A 20,563-nucleotide genomic window follows, 5' to 3' on the forward strand; every position below is an offset into this window, starting at 1 on the left:
CTATCCAGTACCTTCACTGCTTTTAAGAGAAGCCCTTAGATGGGCTTTTGAACCTTGGAACTAGAAACTTATTCACAAATAAAACCTGAAAATGTTGAAAAGTCTTTTCCTACCTAGGATTTAACCTAGGATTTAAAAGAAAAAATCTAGCGCAATTACATTTAATTACACAAGGCAAAAGTATTTTCCTTCTGTCCAAGCTCAGCTGTTGCACATAGGACAATCTCTGAAAACTTCACTCCTTGGATCATTTTCAGCCAGGTGATCGAGATTACAGAAGTCTCAGGTTTTTTGGCGACCTCAACAGGCCTGAAAACCTTTCACCTATTATACTCTTCATTCAAACAATTTCAGTCCTATAACATTAATGCCACAGCAAAAAGTTTCATCTTTAATTGCTTTGTAAATCCAGTGATCTGCTGAATTGTTGTGAATTGAAAACCTCTTGCTGGGGAGTTAAAAATTTTAAACTGTGAAGGTTTTTTGCACAAAAAGCAATTTCATTTCAGATAAAACTCTGCATAGCAAACTGTGCTGTGCAATTCGTAAAGTTTCCCCTAGGATCGCTGAAATTTGCAAGAAAATAACTATTTTTATTCTCATTTTAAATTTATGGTTTTACCAAGATCCTTTAGTGGGAACTTTGCATAAATAGAAGCCAGTAGTAGAATTAAAGTAATCAATTAGAATTATAGAACCATTTAGTTTGGAAAAGACCTCTCAGATCATGGAATCCAACTACTAACTCAGCACTGCCAAGTCCACCATAAACCATGTCCCTAACTAGCATAGAAAAACACTCTGAGCAAGCACTGATAAGCACTTAAGTAATTAATGTAATTGTTATTCTTTCCCAGGGAAATTGTTTTGGTTTTTTTTTATAAAAACTCCTAAACCCTTCCTTACATCGGCCCTCCGGTATCAGCTTTCACCTTACTTCAGTAAGGAAAGCAGCAGCAATATCTATTTTTAATAAAAACAGAAATATGGGCGTGAAACAAACCCAGTAAGCTTTCCCTAATCTTTTAGTTTCAGAACCACGCGCTTTAGAAGTTCAATTAAAAAGATAAAATAAGACTATCTCATTGGATGTAAAAACTCTTGTTGTTCCGACGATGTGCACCATCCCTGAACCGGAGAAGCATCGCCCAGCAGAGCAGCAGAGTTTCTTTCTATCAAGCACCTGCAGTAACACAGCACGACCAACTACCTCTCTGCTCTTCTCCGGGTGTCCCTGACATCTCCCCCGTACGGGGGAAAAACCAAACGAAGGCAAATCCGCCTCCGGTGCCGTGTCACCAGTAGCGCCGCTCCACACAGGGAGCCTTGCGGCGGCTCCCGCTGCGGCCGCGCTCCTGCCCTCGCACCGCGCCAGCCTTTTGTCTGCCGGGCTGCGCGGCACCTTCCCGCAGGATCGCGGGCACCGATGGGATCGGCTGCGCCAAAAGGAGCCGCAAATCCACGCGCTGGCCCCCGGGCCGAGCGGCCCCGCTCCCCTCCCGCGCAGCTCCCTCACCTTTCAGGCAGAACATCCTGCGGCCCGGCGGGCAGCGGCGAGGCGGGGCCGGGCCTCCCTCCCTCCTCCCGCACCGCCCGCCCGGCCCGCGGGGGAACGCGGGGGAAGGAGCGCGGCCACTCACGGGACGGGCCGCAGCGCCCGGGGAGGGTCAGCCCGGATCCTCTATCCGCATTTGGCACTGCCCTCCTGCAGCTCGTGGGCATCCAGGCCAGCGCCAGGGAAGGAAGTCACTGCCGTCCAGCTCGCCTGTTCCTTATAAATTACCGACTCTGCTCTTTGTGATCCTCCCCCCCGCGCCTGGTCTCTCTCCAGAAAGAGCTCTGAGCAGTTTTCCACTTCTATAAATACAATCCAAAATCTTCTAAGTGTATCTGAAGAGTCAAGCTGGAGAAGATGTTTATTTTTGTAATACTGTATATGCCTGTGTGCTTCAAGACTGCTGGTGGATGGACGCCCCACCTCTGGAAGTGTTCAAAGGCAAAGGCTGGTGGGGCTTTGAGCAACCTGGTCTACTGGAAGATACTTCTGGCCGGAGCAGGGGGGTTGGAACTGCATGGTCTCTAAAGCCCCTTTCCAGCCCAAGCCATTCTGTGATTCCTCTGCTCAGCACCAGAAATGTTGTGGCTAAAAAGACTTCTTACATTATTCCCTGCTTCTGCAGAGGAGACCTTCAGTAATAGAAGGACACAACGTTGTAAGCATTTTATTTTATAAGGGTCACAAAGAGCTGCCACCAGCACTGTGCTTAGCCATGGTATTTGGGCCTAAATGAAGCTGTGTAGTGTTGACTAACTTTTATAGGGCTTGGCCTTGTACAGCAAAGAAATACAAGAACCAGGTAACAAGGTAAGGGTCAGGGTAGCCTATCTTGCTGAACAAACAAGAATTGCAATTGTCTCCAAAAGCAGGAGTCCTAAAATCCTCCATGTAAAGCCAAATGAAAATAAAGAACACATGCAAACACATGTTATCTTTAGGTGGAGCTCCAGGAAAAACCCTGGCCCAGACACCCTGAGAGCAGCAATTCAGACCTCAGACGAAGCAGTATTAATGAGATGCTGAGTACCATTAGCTGGGTTTTGATAGTAAAGAATAGCATTTCAAGTACCTGTCCTCATGTAAGAAAAGTTACTTCACTTTAGAGTGGACTCTGAGCAGGCTGTGGTGGCAGAAAAATGGAGACATTACACTGGAATAACTCGAAATCAAAAAGGAACGTTTATATAGCTTAGCCTGCCTTTTCTCTTTCAAAACCTGCTAGAAAGGGTACAGACTAATATCAAGATTTCCTTACGCTCTGAGAAGCAAAGGGGCCCTTTCCCCTTAATTCCATTTTCTGGTGCTCCAGGCATGCACGTGCTCTTTCCTACCGTAACTTTTCAGAGCTCTGGGAATAAACAGTTTATGGAGGCAAAATAAACAAAGACATATTGTAGCTGGAGGAAGGTTACTTGGATACCAGAGGGATTTTAAGGTCCAATCTTGTTAAATCCACTCATTAATTACCTGGAAGGGGAAGTAAGAAGCACATCAGTGATAATCACCGGGGACTGAGAGCAGCTGCCAACACTCCACTGGGGACTAAGAAAGGACACAGCATATTCTAGGCAAATCACAAACACAAGTAAAAAACAAAACAAAACAAAACAAACAAAAAAAAAACCCAAAACAAAACAAAAAAACAAACAAACAAACAAAAAAAACCTCAACACCACAACCAACCAGCAGTCTGTTCTGCACATGGGCAAACTGTGTCAATAAAACAAGGAAGAGGAAGCCAACTATGAAACAATAATAGTGTCTGAAAAACCAGACACAGCTTAGAGACAATTTCTGAAAAGTCTGATTTGCTCTGGGCTGTCACACCTGTGGCACATAATCCTTTAGGAAGGTTTGGGCCCTTGAGGAACTATAGAATCCTCAGGGGATACACTCTGTCCTGTTCACCAGCTTCCCTTCCCACCCTCACCTGGAGTAGAGCAAAGAAGTGTGAAAGGGATCCCCACTTTTCTCATGTCTACTGGGGAAAAGGGAATGCTTAAAACAATAAATGTAAGAAAAATTCACATATTTTGGTAGAGGGCAGAATTACCTACCCCCAGACAGGCCTAAAGCAGTTCAGCATCTATTTTTTTTTTTTTTTTAGTGTGTCAGGACTATGAGTGATCCAAGGACACATGTGCAGCTTTACAGCAGCAAAACCAAGGAGGTCTGATATCCCCCTGACTGCCTCAAAGGTAGTGGACATTACCATATAAGAAGCTGGCAGCTCCTTGCCCCAGCTCTTCTCTTGCCTGGCCATTTGCAGCATCTAATTCCCAACAGGAAAATAGTTCTCCTACAGCCTGCATGTTATTTTGCAGTCTGTGACTCTAGGGAATCAAATTTCCCCATCAAACCTGGACAAACTCTGTGGAAATAATATGGAAATATCTTCCAACAGCCATGATGAGGGTTTAGGCTCTTTCTTCCCCACTTCTCGTGTTGCTGCACACTAAGGTGTATCCCAGTATGACTGCCAGCTAGCAGGGCTGATAGAACATCTAATTAAGCCCTGCTCCCTTTTAGGACCAAAGCAATCCTTGGAGACGTCAATTTCTGATACCCTGGATGGGTGCCAACTATAATTTTTCTAAAGCCTGAATTCTTCTTATGTTTGCCTTTCAAGCTGTGCATAACACAAAACCAAAAGCAACAGAACAAAAGAAAAAAACCCAAACAAACAAACAGACAAACAAATGACCACCCTGAAAAGTTATCCAAAGAAAACAGCTGGAGTAAAAATAAAATTTTCAATTTGAGGGTTGACACAAGCCACACCATCTAGTCTGCAGGCAGCTCAAGCACTAAGGAAAGCCAGACCCAGAACCTATCAGGCTCTGTGCTCCCAGCTGGTGATAAGAGTCAGAAGATAAAGAGAGGTTAGGTCAGCCCCAGCATGTCTTTAGAGTCAGCACTGGCTCAAAAACCAAGCACTGAAAAAAAAAAAAGATACTAACCATTGTTTTGATAATTAAAACCAAATATTCTTACAAGTCCAGAGCAGGAGAAAAATATTTTGCTATTATCTCTCGTAGTAGATAGCACACATTATATTACCTATTCTACTTGAGGACTGAGGGTGGAACTTCCTCATACAGTGAGGAAGGAAAGAAATATTTCAAAAATTATTTAAGATCAAGAAAATCCTTTGGGGAAAGTCACAGCAAACATAATGAAACAAGTAACTTACTCAAATGAACAGGAGAAAGAATGTCCTTTAAAGCGGTAACTCAAAATAACTCAAATTGCTAAATATTCACCACAGCAGGAGCTAAAAAGATGTATTCTGTCCTGCAAAAAGCCATGCAGGCAGGTGACTTGTGATGAATGGATCTTTCTAAAATTATCAGTGAAACAACTAGTATAGAGCTACTCTCACACTCCAGATTTGCAGCTACAGGGCCTTGTCCCACCCTTCAAGACTGTCATGAGAAACAGAATTTTCCAAACTGTCAAACGTAGAAGATAAAATGGAGTTTTTCATACCCTTAAAGGAGCAGGAATGAACAGAACCAATATAAACACTTGGGGGAAAAAAATGTATGTCCGCAATTAGAACAACCTTTTTTTCCAATAAAACCTCTAACATTATTTGAAATTGTTTTCCTAGAGAATTAGATCTAAAACAATGACCTTTTACTTGAACAAAGGACACAGTTTCACTTTGATCCGATGTAAACTCAGGAGCCAAAGTAAAATGCTTTATCTATGTGTCTTTTTTTCATCAAAAGATGATTCTCACTGAAAAACCTTTATTTTCATTCCTACCCTGGCTACAGCTATACTGCTGGAGTTTTCAGTTAGATACTGCAGACAGCATTTGTGAAATCCTGTTGTGGTTTCTGATTATTGCAAACAAAAAGTTCTTCTGTAATAAACCCAGCAGTGTTTGCAGGTGCAGACACAAAGTGCTTGGCCTTAAAATTAATAAAATAAATGGTTTTCGGAATGGCCTGCCTTCTGCTTTAAGTGAGGAAGAAAACAAACACAATGAAGTAATGAATTAGTTCGCCTTATCTTTTGTTTGCCTTACTCTTCAGACAAAGGCCACAGAAAGGGCAAAATCTTTTAAAGAGCTGCTGTAGGTCAAGAAAGGAATCTGTAACCAACTTCTCCAAATTCATTCAGGAATTTCTTTGCCACAGAATTTGAACAAAGAGGGCATTCCTGGTTGTTCGGGTAGGACCAGAGTGCACAGAGCCTTAACACGTGACCAGTAGAACACTAATTATGTGGTAACAGAGGCTGATGGTCCTAAATTTAAAGAAAGGCTAGAGCAGAAATTCAGAAGAAAAAGCCTGGGAAAACAACAGGCAATCCAGAAATTTCAATCTGCTGCTAAAAAACGTCTTTCTCAATTAAAAAAAAAAAAAATCCATTGTTTTGCAAGGGTTGTGTGCCAAATTAGCTTTGATTAACGGATGCAACAGGGCTTTATTGACAATGTTTACTATTAAAACAAAACAAAAATGCCCCTTGCGGGCACTTTCATTTACCCATTCATCTGTGCACTGCTGCAGAAAATTGCCACAGGTTGGCAAGGACTTGTTCCCTCAGATTGATAGCAGTGTTTCACTAACGCTGGTAACAAGAAGCCACTGGGGAATGCTCTGAGGCCACCTTCGGGTAATCAGGAATACCAAAACCACAAGCAGCACGAAGAACACATGAATTCCCCCGCTATCATCCTGGCATCCAAAGACAGCTGCACCATCCTACAAGGGTGAGGAGAAAAGAACAGGTTGTTTCCTGAAATACGCACAATTACAGCACGTAACCAAACAGAGAAATGGTCTTTTATCAAAAAAACACTCTCCAAGCCTGAAACAAATGCCAGACCAACACAAAGCAGCATAGAGAAAAATGAGTTTCTCTTCTGCCCTAAGGTGTCTGTGTGCAGACACACCACCCGTACTACATGGGGAGCTGACTTCATTCACACCATCCTAAGCTTGTGTAACAAGAGATAGTTCGCTGAAAGATTGAGGTAAAACCAGCAGCACTCTAAAGTCGCTCTCTTCTGATTTAAAGCTATGGGCCAAAATACACTCAAGTCCTTGACAAAGAATTACAAGAATTGGCACTTTCGAATGAGCCGGCCTTGGGCAGCAAATCGAGCCAGCATTCTTATCAGTACCCCTGCTAGGGCAGGGTGACAGAGCCATTTGTAGGTTGTTACAGCTTCACAGGAATAGTGCAATGGGAACTATTTCTGCATTCCCACCTGTCCTGATTCCTTCCTTGCTACAAACCTGAGGCAGCCCCGAGGGGTTTTCCGCCACTGTTCCTGGGGCAGAAACACAGCTGCTTCTCCACTGAGATTCTGGCGTGTGAGAAGTGTCAGCACAGAGCAGCCAGAACAAAATGGGTTATTCCTTATTTGACCTGATTAATTTAATAGCTTTGCTGCCTTCCTCACAGTCCCAGCTGAATGACAATCTGACAGAGACCGTGGAAAAGCTGCAGTCCCCTTACTATTGACAGCTCCACTGTCAGAGCCAGCCAGCACCCCGGTGGGAAAGGAGGCGTGGTGCTGAATGCGCGGCATCTTCCCCCTTTGCAAAACCAGGTCATGCTGGGTACAAGTCAAACACAGGATTTAATACCTGATTCTGGCACTGCATGTCACAATACCTCATTTCATTCTGAAATAAAAATGCCATATTTACCATATATGGCATTGCATGCATTACTCAAGGTTAATAAAACTGAGTTAGTAACTCCTGGACGAGAGTTTCTGTATAAGCAAGCGTACAGTCGGCTGTAATCAGTCACCCTTACTCATCACCTCTTTGGCAGTCTGGATTACAAGAGAGAAAAAGATACAAAAGACTCCATGGAAATTACAAGCAAGTACAAACAATTTTCAGTTCCTAAAGGCAACAGCCTCCACTATTCATTAGTTTCTCTGTCCCTATTTCAGACATTAAAATTAGACATGAATGACAGAATCAAAATTAAGAGCCTGTTTCTTCCAAAGGTCCCTCTTTAATTAATGCAGTCATTCGCAAGGTGCCTTCGAGAGTGTGATGCAGAGCATTAAGCCTAATACATAAACTGTGAGCATCCCAACTGCATTAGGGAGCAAACACCTGCATATGCAAAACAAAGCGACGGGGAAGAAAAAACAATAAAATTCAGACATGCAAACAAGCGAAAGGAAAGAGGCAACAGGTGACAGGAGCAGGTCTGAAAGGACGTGACTGATGGGGACATGCTGCACAAAGCCAGGCAGAGTGCATGGAGGGCAGGTGCCCCTCCAAAGCAGACAGGAGGCAAAGCTGTGCCTCGCTCCAAGAACTGCTCCTATCAAACCTGACCTGCTAACTGGCAAGCACAGCTTCTTGTACCATGATGCATGGATATAGCCCCCAGTTCAAGCAAGAAGTGAGAAGAGGTGTGGGCAGACACCTCCTCCGTCCCCTCCAATATCCACAATGTCACTGGTGCACTGTTACTGTGGACCCGTGTTACCTTGGAGAAAGTGTGACCAGGGATTACTTCTATTCAACATCCCCACGTGCTACTCTCAAGCAGAAGGCAGCCCTGGCACTCCCTCTGCTTAGGCGTTTGATCCGACAACTTCTGAGCACCTTTATATGAAAACCTATGTGCTTCTCAGATCTCTTATTTTGGAGTGAATGGGTGAGTGAGGGATGCACCAGTTGCAAAGCACCTAATTCACAGCCTGTAATTGCCTTCCAAACACTGCAAGTTCACCGCGACTCAACGAGCAGGGAACCTATCTGCTTCAGGGAGATAAAGTGCCAGGCAGAAGGCGTCATGCCGTATGTAAGGGAAGCCCTAGAAGGAGCAGAGGGTGTGGATATTAATTACCTTCCTTTGGGATGGAAAATGTGCCTTAAGTGTCCAACATACACACTCACATGCTGAAAATACAACTTGCTTAGGTATCAAAAGCACCTAGGCTTTATATTTTACCTACTTCAGCTCAGACTTTCATTTTACTTTGAATCTGAAGCTACAGATTCAACTTGTAAAAGTATTTACACTTCAATTCTCCAGGAAACAAAACAAAACACCAAAACAAACAAACAAACAAAACCCCCCACATCAAAAAAACCAAAAACAAAACAAAACCCACCAAACATCCAAACCCAACACCACCACCACCACCACCACCACCACAAAAAAAAAAAAAAAAAAAAAAAAAAAAAAAAAAAAAAAAGAAGCAACCAAAACATACACAGAGGTTTCCACTTACAAATGGAAGAGGCTGGTAGATAAGTAATATTAATAGACAAATATAAGCAAAAATAAACAAACACTCAAGCCAACCCCCAACAAATGAGGTGGATGGCAAACCTAGTGTTAAATTTATTTTTATTGAAGTTCTGCAGCTGAAAGAAGAAAATTTATTTCACAGTTTAAATCACAAACTATCAAGTCCACCCTAATTAATTGTTCCAAATACTATAATAGAAGCTAAATACTCTCTTTCAGAATTCATCAACTTTAGTTATTTAGACACATTCTTAACCTTCAGCTTCAGTTTCTTTCCATTTGTAACAGATTGGAGGAAATACAAGAAGTTGTTATATTTGCAATGTTCTGCCAGAATGGTGAGCTATGACCATGCTGAAGACAAAGGTCCCCTCAGTTTTAGAGGACAATTCATGAAACATTTGGCTAACAACTGCACAGAAACAGAATTTTTCATGTACTCCATTACTCCATGAGCAGTGCATGGGAAAGCACATACAGCACGTTGTTTCAGCTCAAACAGCACATCCAATCACTGGGAATCATCCGGTCTGCTTTATAAAATATAGCTACTTGAGAGTAAAATATGAAGGTCAGGAGACATCAGTTTTGACCCCTAGTGAGGGGGAAACATTTGCCCCAAGTTTTCAGTGTAAGGATAGGCTGGACATTAGAGGGTACTCTGGGAGCAAGACAAAATGTATAAAGCATAAAGAAGTATAGAGAAGTTTATACATCACGAAGTAAAACTGGAAACCTTTCCAAGGAGTACACTCTCAGAAGGAAAACCACAGCACCTTGTGTGTTTCTTCATGGCTGAAAAGAAGCAAGCACATGAGTGCTGCCCCGGCGACCCTGCTAATCCAAACAGCACAGGAACTGTGAGACAAACTGGGTTGCAGTGTTCCTGTAACTCTGGAAACACGAGGTTAAGTCAGGTGCTACTCAATTTATTCTGTTTCCCACCACTGTGGTCTTCCCCAATGCAACCAGCCAAGAGAACTCCTGCTGGAGTTACTCTGCACCCGAAATTCAAGGTGTCCTGCTGAAGGCAAAGACAGTCAGGGGCTCACCTGACAGCAGCACAGAGCTGCCCAGAAGGAGCTGGGATCAACCACCAGGGGTTAACTCCCCCTCTGCCTAAGAAAAACACACTCCTGAGACATGGCTCTGACACAGGGATTCAGCAACACCACACAAGCCTGTTCTTCCCTTCAGCTCCTCCATCCTAACAAAAAACATTCCACAACCCCCTGAGAGATTAAGACTCTTCAACACAGTTAACTTACATTAGTTATGGCTCGGAGTAGACAGCGAAACCAGCTACAACTCTTCATTAAAAAAATCTGCCGGGAAATGTCCTTTAGCACTGACTGCTGCTCTCCAGTCACTGTTTCCTGGAGAGCCACAGACATGCTGGGATAGCAGCTGGGAAAAAAGGAAAGACTGCAGCAAGTTTATAAGATTATAGATTTTTTTTTTTCTATTTTTACCTGGAACACTTTCGATCAGATAAAAAAAAGTTATTGTTTATAAAATAAAAGCTATTTGCACTTTCAAAATAGCAAAGAATTAGAATTTGGCAAGGTTTTTATAGAATAAATAACCATGGTGTCTGGATCCATGTTTTTTTGATAAAGCAGAAGTAGACATGTGGGTTTAAACAAATGATTCTGTGATACCAACACTTCTTACTCAAACTTTTTCTGTAGGTTACAAATTTTTGCTTAGCAAAGCCATTTTCAGATTCCCATCTGTGGCAATATTTGCCAGAAAACATAGGAAAGGCAGCAAAGTTTTGATTAAATTTGTCTTTATTTATAACTGAAGTTGGTACTTTAGGTTATAGTTAAATACAGGACTTGTGACTGTTCCCAGCAGTTTTACCAGCCTGAAAACTTTTGTTTTCCACTGTATAATCATTAAAGTTTTACAGAACCCTCTGCTGTGCCATGATAAAAATACGCTAAGACAAACAGTACATAGATCAATAGCTGAATTAGTACCTCTGCTCCCAGCTGTGCTTCCATAAAAGCACATCCAACAGTCAACCACAAAAATTGGATATAAACTTGACCAATTGTTACAAATGTATAGAACTATATCCAATTTTATCTTTGCACACAGAAGCTACAACATGTAGTAGAAGGCAGAAAATTGGCTTTTGTATCAAATCTCTAATTTCTTTTAAAATTCAGTTTTGCATATGTATGCTTATACTTACGAAATAAACATTAATTTATTTTAAAACAAACAAACAAACAAAACCCAGAAAACATACAAAACCAAACAAAACCCACAAACCCAACAACAAAAAAGAAGCTTTTCACAAAAAGGTATATAAAGCATATAGTATTTGTTTTGGACTTATTCCAGTCTCTACATAAATGCTTTTTGAGGTTTCCATAAATGATTATTTATAGACTTGCCCAAAGCTTCAAGAATCCTTTTCACAGACACACACGCCCCAACACTACAATCCATCACATGTTATGGCTTCTACAAATGCTAACAGCTCCCTTTGGGTTTATGGACCTTTATCTATGTAGTAACAGATATGACTTTTTCCCTCTTTGAACACAAGATCTTGTGCAAAAACATATAGGAAAAAAAAAGCCCAATAAAATGATTTTACATTGGAATAGCAACAAGAAGTCTGGATTTGGTAATCTTGCTCATGGAAACTTAATATTTAACTCTTACATCTCATTACTAAAAAAATGTGATTACTTGTCTGTTCCTGAAACCCCCTTGTAAACTGTATTCACAACTTAAAAACCTAGAATTTAAAAATTATTTGGACTAAAGACTGGGGTGATTCTCTGGTGCTGCAGTTAGGTGAGACCAGAGTTGCCTATATCTACCCTAAGTTTCTATAGGAAACACTGAAAATAAAAGCTTAAAAAACCAAAAAGCCTTGAGTCTCAAGCGTGCCTCTGGAAAGTGGAGAACACCTCATGTGATAGTACTAAACTTACCTGATGCACATTTAGTCAACCACAGGTAGTACAGGCATAACTAAAGGCACCATTTTTACCAGCATAGTAAGGCAGCAGCAATGCTGCTATTGTGACAATTCAGTAATTGTTCAGTTTATGGAAATCTGACCCCTTGATAAGTGTGATGTTCTCAGACGTCAAGTCATTAGGAAGTTAACTGACAGCTTTGGTCAGAGTTGTCATCAGGATGTTAGGATTGCCTCCATCAGACACACTGCAAGGACATGACAGGCTCAGGAGTTATTTATGAATTTAAATTACTTTGAGCATTAAAACAAATTTTCACATTTAGACTGGTTTTGCAAGGAGAAAAATGGACCTTTCACACACTTCGGTATTAAAGACTGAGACTTGGCCAGCAAACAGCAGAAAGCCAGTGGCTGCCACCTTCTCAACTGGGTTTGATCAGTCATTAAAACACAGCAGTTACCTGAGAAACAAGGCTTCTCTAATGACTCTAAACAAGCTTTCCAGGTAATATAACCTGCAGTAAAAAGCAGCCAAGACTTTTAACTTTCATGATGCAGAAAAACTGGAAAGCATCCAAGTGAAATGGAGGGAGTGGGTAAAACATCAGAGCAATAAACAGGACAGGAGCTGGGGAAGAGCTTGGAAAACTTCTTCTGATGCATTGTCACTTGTGGCCAGACCTGACTGCTAGTTGTGCTTCTGCAGCACCTGGCCAGAAAAGCTCAGTTGGGATGTTCTAATGCCGCCATGTGACTCATTTCCTTTTTGAATTAAAGTAAATATGGTGAAGCCTGTGCCATGAACTAACTCATGTGTTACCTCTATTCAAAGTTACTCGCTGTGTCGTACTTGTGATAAACAGCACAGGCACACACGAACCACTGTCCCATTCTTCTACCCATCAGAAACCCTTTGCAACGCACCCAAGCACTTTCGTCTCAAAGAATACTACTCTCAGTCTTTTTTCCAATAAAGTGGTTTTTAAAGGAAAAAAATGCTCTGAGCTTCAGTCTGAAAATACGTGCTACCCCAGAAAGTAAAACGTCTAAACTAAAAAGTCTGATTGAAGAAGAAGAAACATGAGTTACAGCGTGCCCTCATTTCTGAGGGCCTCCAGCTGACTGAGGAGGAAGAGGGCTGAGCAAGAAATGCTTCAAAAAACAAACCTTTATTTTTCTCTCAATTTTTACCATCTCTTCTACTAAGAGCTTTTATTTTTATCAGACGTGAAGTCTGATTGGTGCCACCAGCTCCAAAACACTCTGCACTACTGTGTACATTTTAAAAAGAAGAAAGCAGCGGCAGCCCCTGATTATGCAGGGATCAGCCACACAGGACATCAGGGTGTGCCCCAGGTTCGCAGTTACCTTTTTTCTTTTGTCCTTCTTGCTCATTTCAAACCGACAAATCCAACCAACCCCTGTGCTCGCTGCCGTGTGCAAGCTCCTGTTTGCAGCCCAGGCAGATTCGCCACTTCGCTGGTGAATACCACGCAACACACGCTGCCTTGCGCCTGTCACCCAGCGGCCTCGTGGGAACGCAACCCGAGCCGGGAGGAGCGACGGAGCGGCAAAAGGGGAGGTTTAAAAAGACGGGAAGAGAAACAGCTCAGAAAGAGCAATTCCTTCATTTCCAGCTTCTGCTATTAACACTTCTGGCTTTACACAGGAGAGCCTGTGATTTGTCAGACTTTTTTACGATTTTACCTGAGCAAGAACTGGAGGGAAAACTATTCTGATAGCTGAAAAACTATTAAAATTTTGTCTAGCTTAAAATAGTCTGGTTTTCTATGTAACACTTGCTATGACTGCTGTGCAGTCCATTTCCTTCTAGTTCATGATAATTTAGTGATACGGTTAATTTGAGCACCAAAGACAATACTGTTTTGAGCCCTCAGTTTTACAAAGGCTGGCAAGCAGTAACGCAACAGAGCTGTAGAGTAAATTAATTTGAGAACACAGGTGGCCATTCATCACACACATTTTGCCTCTGAACACAAACCTAAGACGACCACTGCCAGGTATGGATTCTCACACTCTTCCAACACCGTGCAAGCCTGACTTACAGCCCAGGGTAAAAGACATGCAGCTGTGACAAGTTTCTCCTGCCCAAATATATAACCCCACACTCCCTTCAGCCCTGACAATCCCTGTCATTCTGGCAGAGGATCCTGGCCAGACAGAAATGCACAGTTAGATTTATGATCCAGGCAGATTTTATAAGTTGAGTCAAATTGTTCCCTGCAAGGAGGAAATAAGCCCTGCATAATCTACACCTCCCCACACCTTCCCTTCAGAAATTACATATTGTCATCTCCTCTATAGGCAGGCAGGGAGGCTTTCATAGCTTGCTGCCCAATTACAGGAGGAATTCTGCCCTCCCCCTCCAGCCTGTACAATGGGTTCTTTATGTAAATCACTCAGGAAAAATTAATACACCATTAATCCATCAGTAAAGCTTCCTTTCCCATCTCTGCCCTGCGGCGTGAGCACAGGCTAAGGAAGGCAAGTTACAGAGAATCCAGCAGCAGGGCTCGATAGTTCTTCTGATCCGTGCAAAATCCCATCCCACAGGCGTTAGAAGCTAATCTGGCATCACTGTACAATATCAATATACCAACAGTCAAAAGTAAAAATTACTGGTTGCAAATGCAAACTCCCTTTTTAGAAGTTTTTCAGCAGTGAAGCAGGCTAAAAAGCAACCTTCAAAGCACAGATTAAAGTTGTGTCCTAGCGTGCAGGGAGCAAAGCACAAGCATATACATCCTGTGTTAGTGTTCCTGCGTACAAACCATTTACTAAAGCTACAATCTGTTTTGACACGGAAGTGAAATTCTGGTCAAATAGCTATTAACTGCTCCCAGAAATGCAAAGAAATAAAAGGCCCTTTGAAGATCAAATGCCCTTGGAGAGACTGCCTGCTCTTACAAAAGTGACCTTACAGCACAACTGAGTCAACCTTACACTTTCTATTAACAAACTACTGCTCTGGCAGCATTAGAGAAGTTACAACCGAATCACTCACTTTACTGAGTATTTTCAACCTTGCGTGCACACAGCCCCCGCTGCCTGCCAGCCAGCTACTGGCAGCTGGAGCTCACCAACTTACAAGAGCAAACTTCTGAAATTTGTTTTGATTTATGGCAAATATGAAGCAATTGGTTATTTAGTGACCTGACAAATTTCATTCAAAAACAGAACACAAAAAATAAAGGTACTTTTTAGAGGTCTCATATAAAATATATTCCAGGTCTGAACATTTCAAGGGTTCAATCAGAGCTGCTTATCTCATATCCTAGATGTTCTGCTCTCTGTGGAGCAATTCCATCACTTTCTCATCATCTCTTATTTTGCATCTGGGACCTCTTTTCAGTCTGCCCTCATAAAACAAAATACATTTAATTTTTTCCCAGCAGGGCCATGAGGCAGCCATCCAGGAAAAGCCACCCTGCCATTCAGAAGTGGAGCCTTAAATGGCTTTTGGTTCCACATTTTGAAGAGAGATTCTTGCAGCACCTGCCCAAAGACTCTGGCACCAATGACTACCGACTACAAGAACCGTAAACGAAACTTACCTAGATCCCACACAATCTGCACCCAGACAGGAAATTAAAGGTTTTTCCTGATAATCACCATAAGCTTTCACAGTTTTAACCCCCCCCAAAAAACTTGGCAAGGCAGTGCTGCACCTCAGCTTTTGTGCTGCCTTCTGCCGCCTCCTCCTCCCCCACGTGCGGCTCCTGGCCCCGGTGGGACCCGAGCAGCTGGACGGAGCAGCACGGAGCAGGGCGGACACTTCAGCAGCAATCGCAAAGGGTTAAAGAGAAAGCAAGTCACCTTTTCTCTGCTGCCTCCGGTAGGTCCAGTTCTCGTCATCCTCGTCTACCTGCTGCACGCACATGGAGGAGAGTTCCCCATCGCTGCGGAACAACCTCTTTGTCTGCCTTGACAAGGACGAGAAATTGATCCAGCTGACAGCACGCGAGAGGGAGCCTGGTTTTTGTTTGAGTTTCAAAGATCTCGAAACACACTCCTTTTTCATTTTCTTTCAAGCCAGCCACTGGCGTCGGTTCCAAAGAGACCTCTCTGAAATTGTTCCCGTCCCCTTGCTCAGCGGCTTTCGTGGGAGGCTAAACAAACTCAATCCGACTTCAGTCCAGGTTTCTTCTCGCTGCCCTTAAACCAGCACCAGTATGGAGGTAGGCGGCTGTGCCAGCGCTGCTCCCTGAAGCTGTTTTGATACAGCACTTCGGGAGCTGCCAAAGAAAACAAAGGGGAGAAAAGCAGCAGAAAGTGGCACCTTGCAGCAGCTCAGCGGAGCATGCAAGCGCTGAGCAGAGGAGAGCACTGAGGCAAGTGTTTTCCCCATTCTCCGCTCAACAGCAAAAACTGTAGCTCCACTCTTCGCCCTGGCATCGCTGCCCAGGAGCGTGCAGGCAATTCAGTCCTCTCTTCTGGCTCATCAAAAGCAGCCCACGAGGAGGGAAGAGCAGGCAGAGATCACGCCCTGGCATGGCTCAGCTCACGAGGGACAGTAAAGGCACTACACTTGTGCCGTCCCATTGTGGCTTCCCTGCTCTCCCTTAGGGAAAAGCCTGGTGAAGCAGCTCCAGGAAGGCGCTTCTAACAATAAAACCGACTGCGTGGCTATCGCTTAGGATTAGAGTGAAATATGATAGGCTCGCTCTCCTAAAAGCAAAACTCCTCCTTTCCTCAGCCAGCTCAGTGGCGGCACAAACTTCTGAACCCTGCGTGCAGAAATAGGAAAGCACTTGTGCACCTCTGCGGACTTGGAGAGGGGGAAAATAAAATCCTGGAGCTTTTCCACACCAAAAGCATCGTGAACAATGTGCTAAAAACATTCGTGCCCCTGTAGTGGTGGTACATTTGAAAAGAAACTAAGTAAAAGTGCACAGAAATAAACAGAATCTGAGCAGATATTTAGCGATGAGGCTCTCACTGGGGTCACTACAGCTCATAAAACAGGTTTCCCTCCCAGCTGTTACATTCTGCTGCCTTCTCTTCAAACTAGCAGCTAGGAAAAGCACTCCACAGTGTGGAAGTTTTAAAAAGCCACGCACTAGTGGAAGCTGCAGGGCTTGCCCTGCATGCCAACACCAATGCTGCTCCCAGGAGGGAATAAGCCTGCAAGATGGAGAGGCAAAGGGAGCATTTTAAAGCAGACGGGAATTGCTTAGACCAAGGCACCCCAATATTCATGGGTTTTGATGGAACTGGTCACCAAGATAAAAATTGACCAAAAAACCCCCACAAGTTTCTATCTTGCAGCAAAAAGAAATTAGACTTGAATGTGGGTGATAGCCAGGCCAGTAAGATCAGCTCAGTGAATCCTCAAGGAGATGGTGATAACGAGGAATCCGGAGGGGAGAAAAAGAACACAAAAACATACCCTTTATCTGAAGAACAAACATTAATGTCCTAACAGCCTAACGGCTGCAGATGATGTTATCAAAAGGACAAGGATCGTAAGAAAACGAGGGTGCAGTGTTCCAGCTCCCAAGCTTCCAGTCAGATTTACACTATTGCAGAACGCGCCCCAACCCCCTGGCAGATGCTACCGCAGCCCTCTGGATTCTGCTGCACAGCCTCTTCAAAACCATTAAAAACAAAGGCTCTGGCTTTTTCAGAAACTTATGGCTCTCTGACTCATAATAAGAGGATAAGGTTTAACCCACTGACTGGGAGGCAAAAAGCTAAGTACTGTATCAGATTACCCTATGAATCAACCAGGCACACCAAAGTGACCTTTGGCTCCCACTAACACAGCACAATGGGTTGGCCAACTGTCTTCTGTAAATAATTTAATAGGCTGCATTTAAATTGACCTCACTCCAACGAGGTAATGCATATGTACATACACAGGTCTCCCACTACTTCCCAAAGTCAGGGGTGCTGTAGTGGGGTTGTGGAGGGAGGGGGCTGTAGGGGGTGCACGCTGAGAGTGTGCTAAGGGAGTGGCAGTGGGAGCTAACGCACTGCTAACATTCGCTTTTCTCACTGTGTCATCAAGTCCTTCTAGTTCGGAGGTTTTTGTCTTTGTTAACAGACACCACTCCCCATCCCTGATGAGACAAGAGACCTGTGTAGGGTTGGGAAGTTCCCTTTGTTTTTCTTCCTTTTGCTTACAAGAAGACTTGAGAATGTGGAGTGAGATGCCCCTAGAGACCCAAGCACTGAAGTACCCATTTTGGAGCAGCTCACGTACAGGCAGGATTTAATATAAAAAATCAAAAAATCAAAGACCATGCCTAAAGTTAACAGTTCTTTTGACAAAGAGCAAACATTTGGAATTGCCAGTACTGAAAAGTAAAGACAGCTGTAAACTACCACAGCTATTACTGGCTAAATTATACAGAGGCAGATGTATAAAAACCCTGGTAGGAACTGCCGAATCACAGTCATCTCCTCTCCACTGTACTACTTAGAAACGGAAGATCAGAGGAACCAACAAGAAGGAAACCCTTTCAGGTTAACCCAAAATGCCAGGGTAAATCCCAGAGGCGTGCCCAGAGTCTAGGCAGCAATTTAATTTCAGGAATTTTCCTGACCTGTCTGTACCTCTCCCTTTTTAACACGGCGCTGAGTCACAGCTTAGTGATGCAAGGGCAGAAGCACCGGGACTGACCATAACATTTCCACTGTTACTGTAAACAGAGTCGTTCACTGCTTTGCTCAGAGTTTGGTATCATTCGATTTCACTGCAGGAAAAGATCCACTGCTATACACTTCAACACTGTCACTACCACAGGATGCTTCTTATTTCTAGGTGACAAGCTTAATATCAGCATACATCATTATCCATGTGGATCAAAAATAAATTTCCCAAGATCATGAGAAAACAGCAATTACCATTTGAAAAACAATACATGTTGAGCAACTGTTGCAAGTTAAGCCATTCTTTAATCACTAGCCGAATACAAGTCCACGGAGTTGGAAATTTTAGCATCTGAAACACTGTAGAGGCTTAAATTTATGTAAAACACTCTAGAAAGCCATCTAAAACAAACAGGGTACACTTCTAATAAGCTAAGCTGATTTTCCAACCTATTTTCTCCTTTATGAAGACATCATACAAGTTTATAGGCTTCATATTTTTCAAGTTATGTATATAAAGATTAAGACATTATTTTTGCTACATTTTTTTTAATACAAATCCATCTCAGTAAAAGAACATGAAGGAATCACAGAAGAAGCAGCACAAGGCTGGAAGCAGAAAACTAAACTGGTTTCATCCCCTGCCCTTCATTATTTATTTATTTTTAGAGGTGAACAAGACCAAATAAGCATAGTCTCACATACCGTCAGGATTTTTACCATGTATCACAACCTGATCGTCTAAGAATTATCTAAAAGTTGTTAAGCAAACACACGTACATGGTTACAGCCAGTGTCCTAAGGGCAGGAAAAAAAAAAGAAAAAAAGAAAAAAAGAAAAAAAGAAAAAAAAAAAAAAAAGATTTCTCAGAAAAGCTTTTGGGTCAGTGTAAAAAATCAGAAAAGCAGATAGACAAAACCCCCAAAACGCTGCAGACAGGCTCTGTTTTTTGCTTTTGGCACAATCCACGGGTGAATTTAACTCCTACATTTCCTAGTCTCTCATTTATCATGACTCAACGAGACAAGTAACATGGATGATGCACAATTACAGCTTGCTGGGATAGCTCATGCTCCCACAGCTGAGAAGACACCTCTCTCTCAGACTTCCTGGGTGTTTTCCTTCAGGTGGTAACAACTCATCATCAGCCAGTCATAAAGCCATTTGGATTAAGCACCGGCAAAAGCTCATTGAAAACACCTTCCCTGAAGTCATGTCCAGTCCCTTAGGAAGCTCTCGCTGCAACCAGAGAGAGGAGAGGGGTGCTCCAGCAGCCCTGAGAACCCCTCCATCCCAGAAACTGCCCCAACACCAGATCTGCTACATATGGTCACTTCCCCAGTGCACTCATCATCTCCAGGCAGATGTGTGGGAATTTCAGTCAGTTTTGAAACCATGGCTGTTCTTTTACAGGTACCCTATGAAATGCTCACGTAGCAAACCCACAAAGTAATCCATATTCCTGCGTGATTATTTACAGCAAAGCAGCCACAGAAAACATTTTGGTATAAGAGGGCCTCAAACTTCCAGTTAAGGTTGTGTCCCTTTTTATGTGCAGGGCACATAAACGAGAAACTCTTTCCCTCCCAGCGTGAATGGACCTGTGAGGGGGAAAAAATAGTAAAGAAATAAAGGAACAAAAATGAAGTTACTTGCCCAAGATCACAGAAGGGATAAGCAGCACAGCTAAGAAAAGAAAGTAGGTCTCCTGGCTACCAGCCTTTCGACCTACTTAAATAGGCCCTGTCTCATACAAAAGCAATGCCTCTTAATTGTTTCTATCACAACCCTTACAGAGGCTTTAAATGCCCTAATTATAAAGAAAAACTTCCTTTACGTTTTTACCCTTTTGATTTTTTTTTTTCTTCAATTTAAAAATATACCATACCAAATCTAAAGGAGGAGGGAGTTTTATACTGTAGGACTGCCTCCAGGCAGCCCATCCACATTTCCAACTTTATTAGGTCCTCAAGGAAAAAGAAAAAAAATCAGACCGCAGACAGCTATTTTATCCTACAGAGGAAAAACCAGCTTTTGGACAGGTCTGTATGATGCACCTGCCACCAGCCTCTCTTCCTCCTTTCAGCTTCTGTGTCCCAGAAGGACTTATGCATCAGCGCAATGTTTTCTCTGATTCAACAGCTGCACTTGCTTTGACTGGGAAATTCTGTAAAAACAGGGGGTACAGTTTCTAT

At 42.9% G+C, this 20,563-nt stretch overlaps 1 protein-coding gene across 8 annotated transcripts in view; it reads right to left on the minus strand.

Moving 5' to 3' along the window:
• NHSL1 (NHS like 1) overlaps positions 1–20,563 on the minus strand; it is a 179,712-nt gene that overhangs the window by 89,512 nt on the left and 69,637 nt on the right. For 2 of the 8 annotated variants that reach the window (XM_040058452.2, XM_040058449.2), the window contains exon 1: positions 15,591–16,270. The exons of 5 other annotated variants lie outside the window; for them this stretch is intronic. In XM_040058452.2, coding sequence (XP_039914386.1) covers positions 15,591–15,795 — 205 coding nt within the window. In that variant the 5' untranslated portion in view covers positions 15,796–16,270. Of the gene's footprint in view, positions 1–1,516; positions 1,594–15,590; positions 16,271–20,563 lie in introns of those variants that run through there. One more of the 8 variants, XM_040058456.2, reaches the window with a different exon arrangement.

The sequence above is a fragment of the Hirundo rustica genome, chromosome 3 (assembly GCF_015227805.2).
Source record: "Hirundo rustica isolate bHirRus1 chromosome 3, bHirRus1.pri.v3, whole genome shotgun sequence".
NCBI lineage: Eukaryota > Metazoa > Chordata > Aves > Passeriformes > Hirundinidae > Hirundo > Hirundo rustica.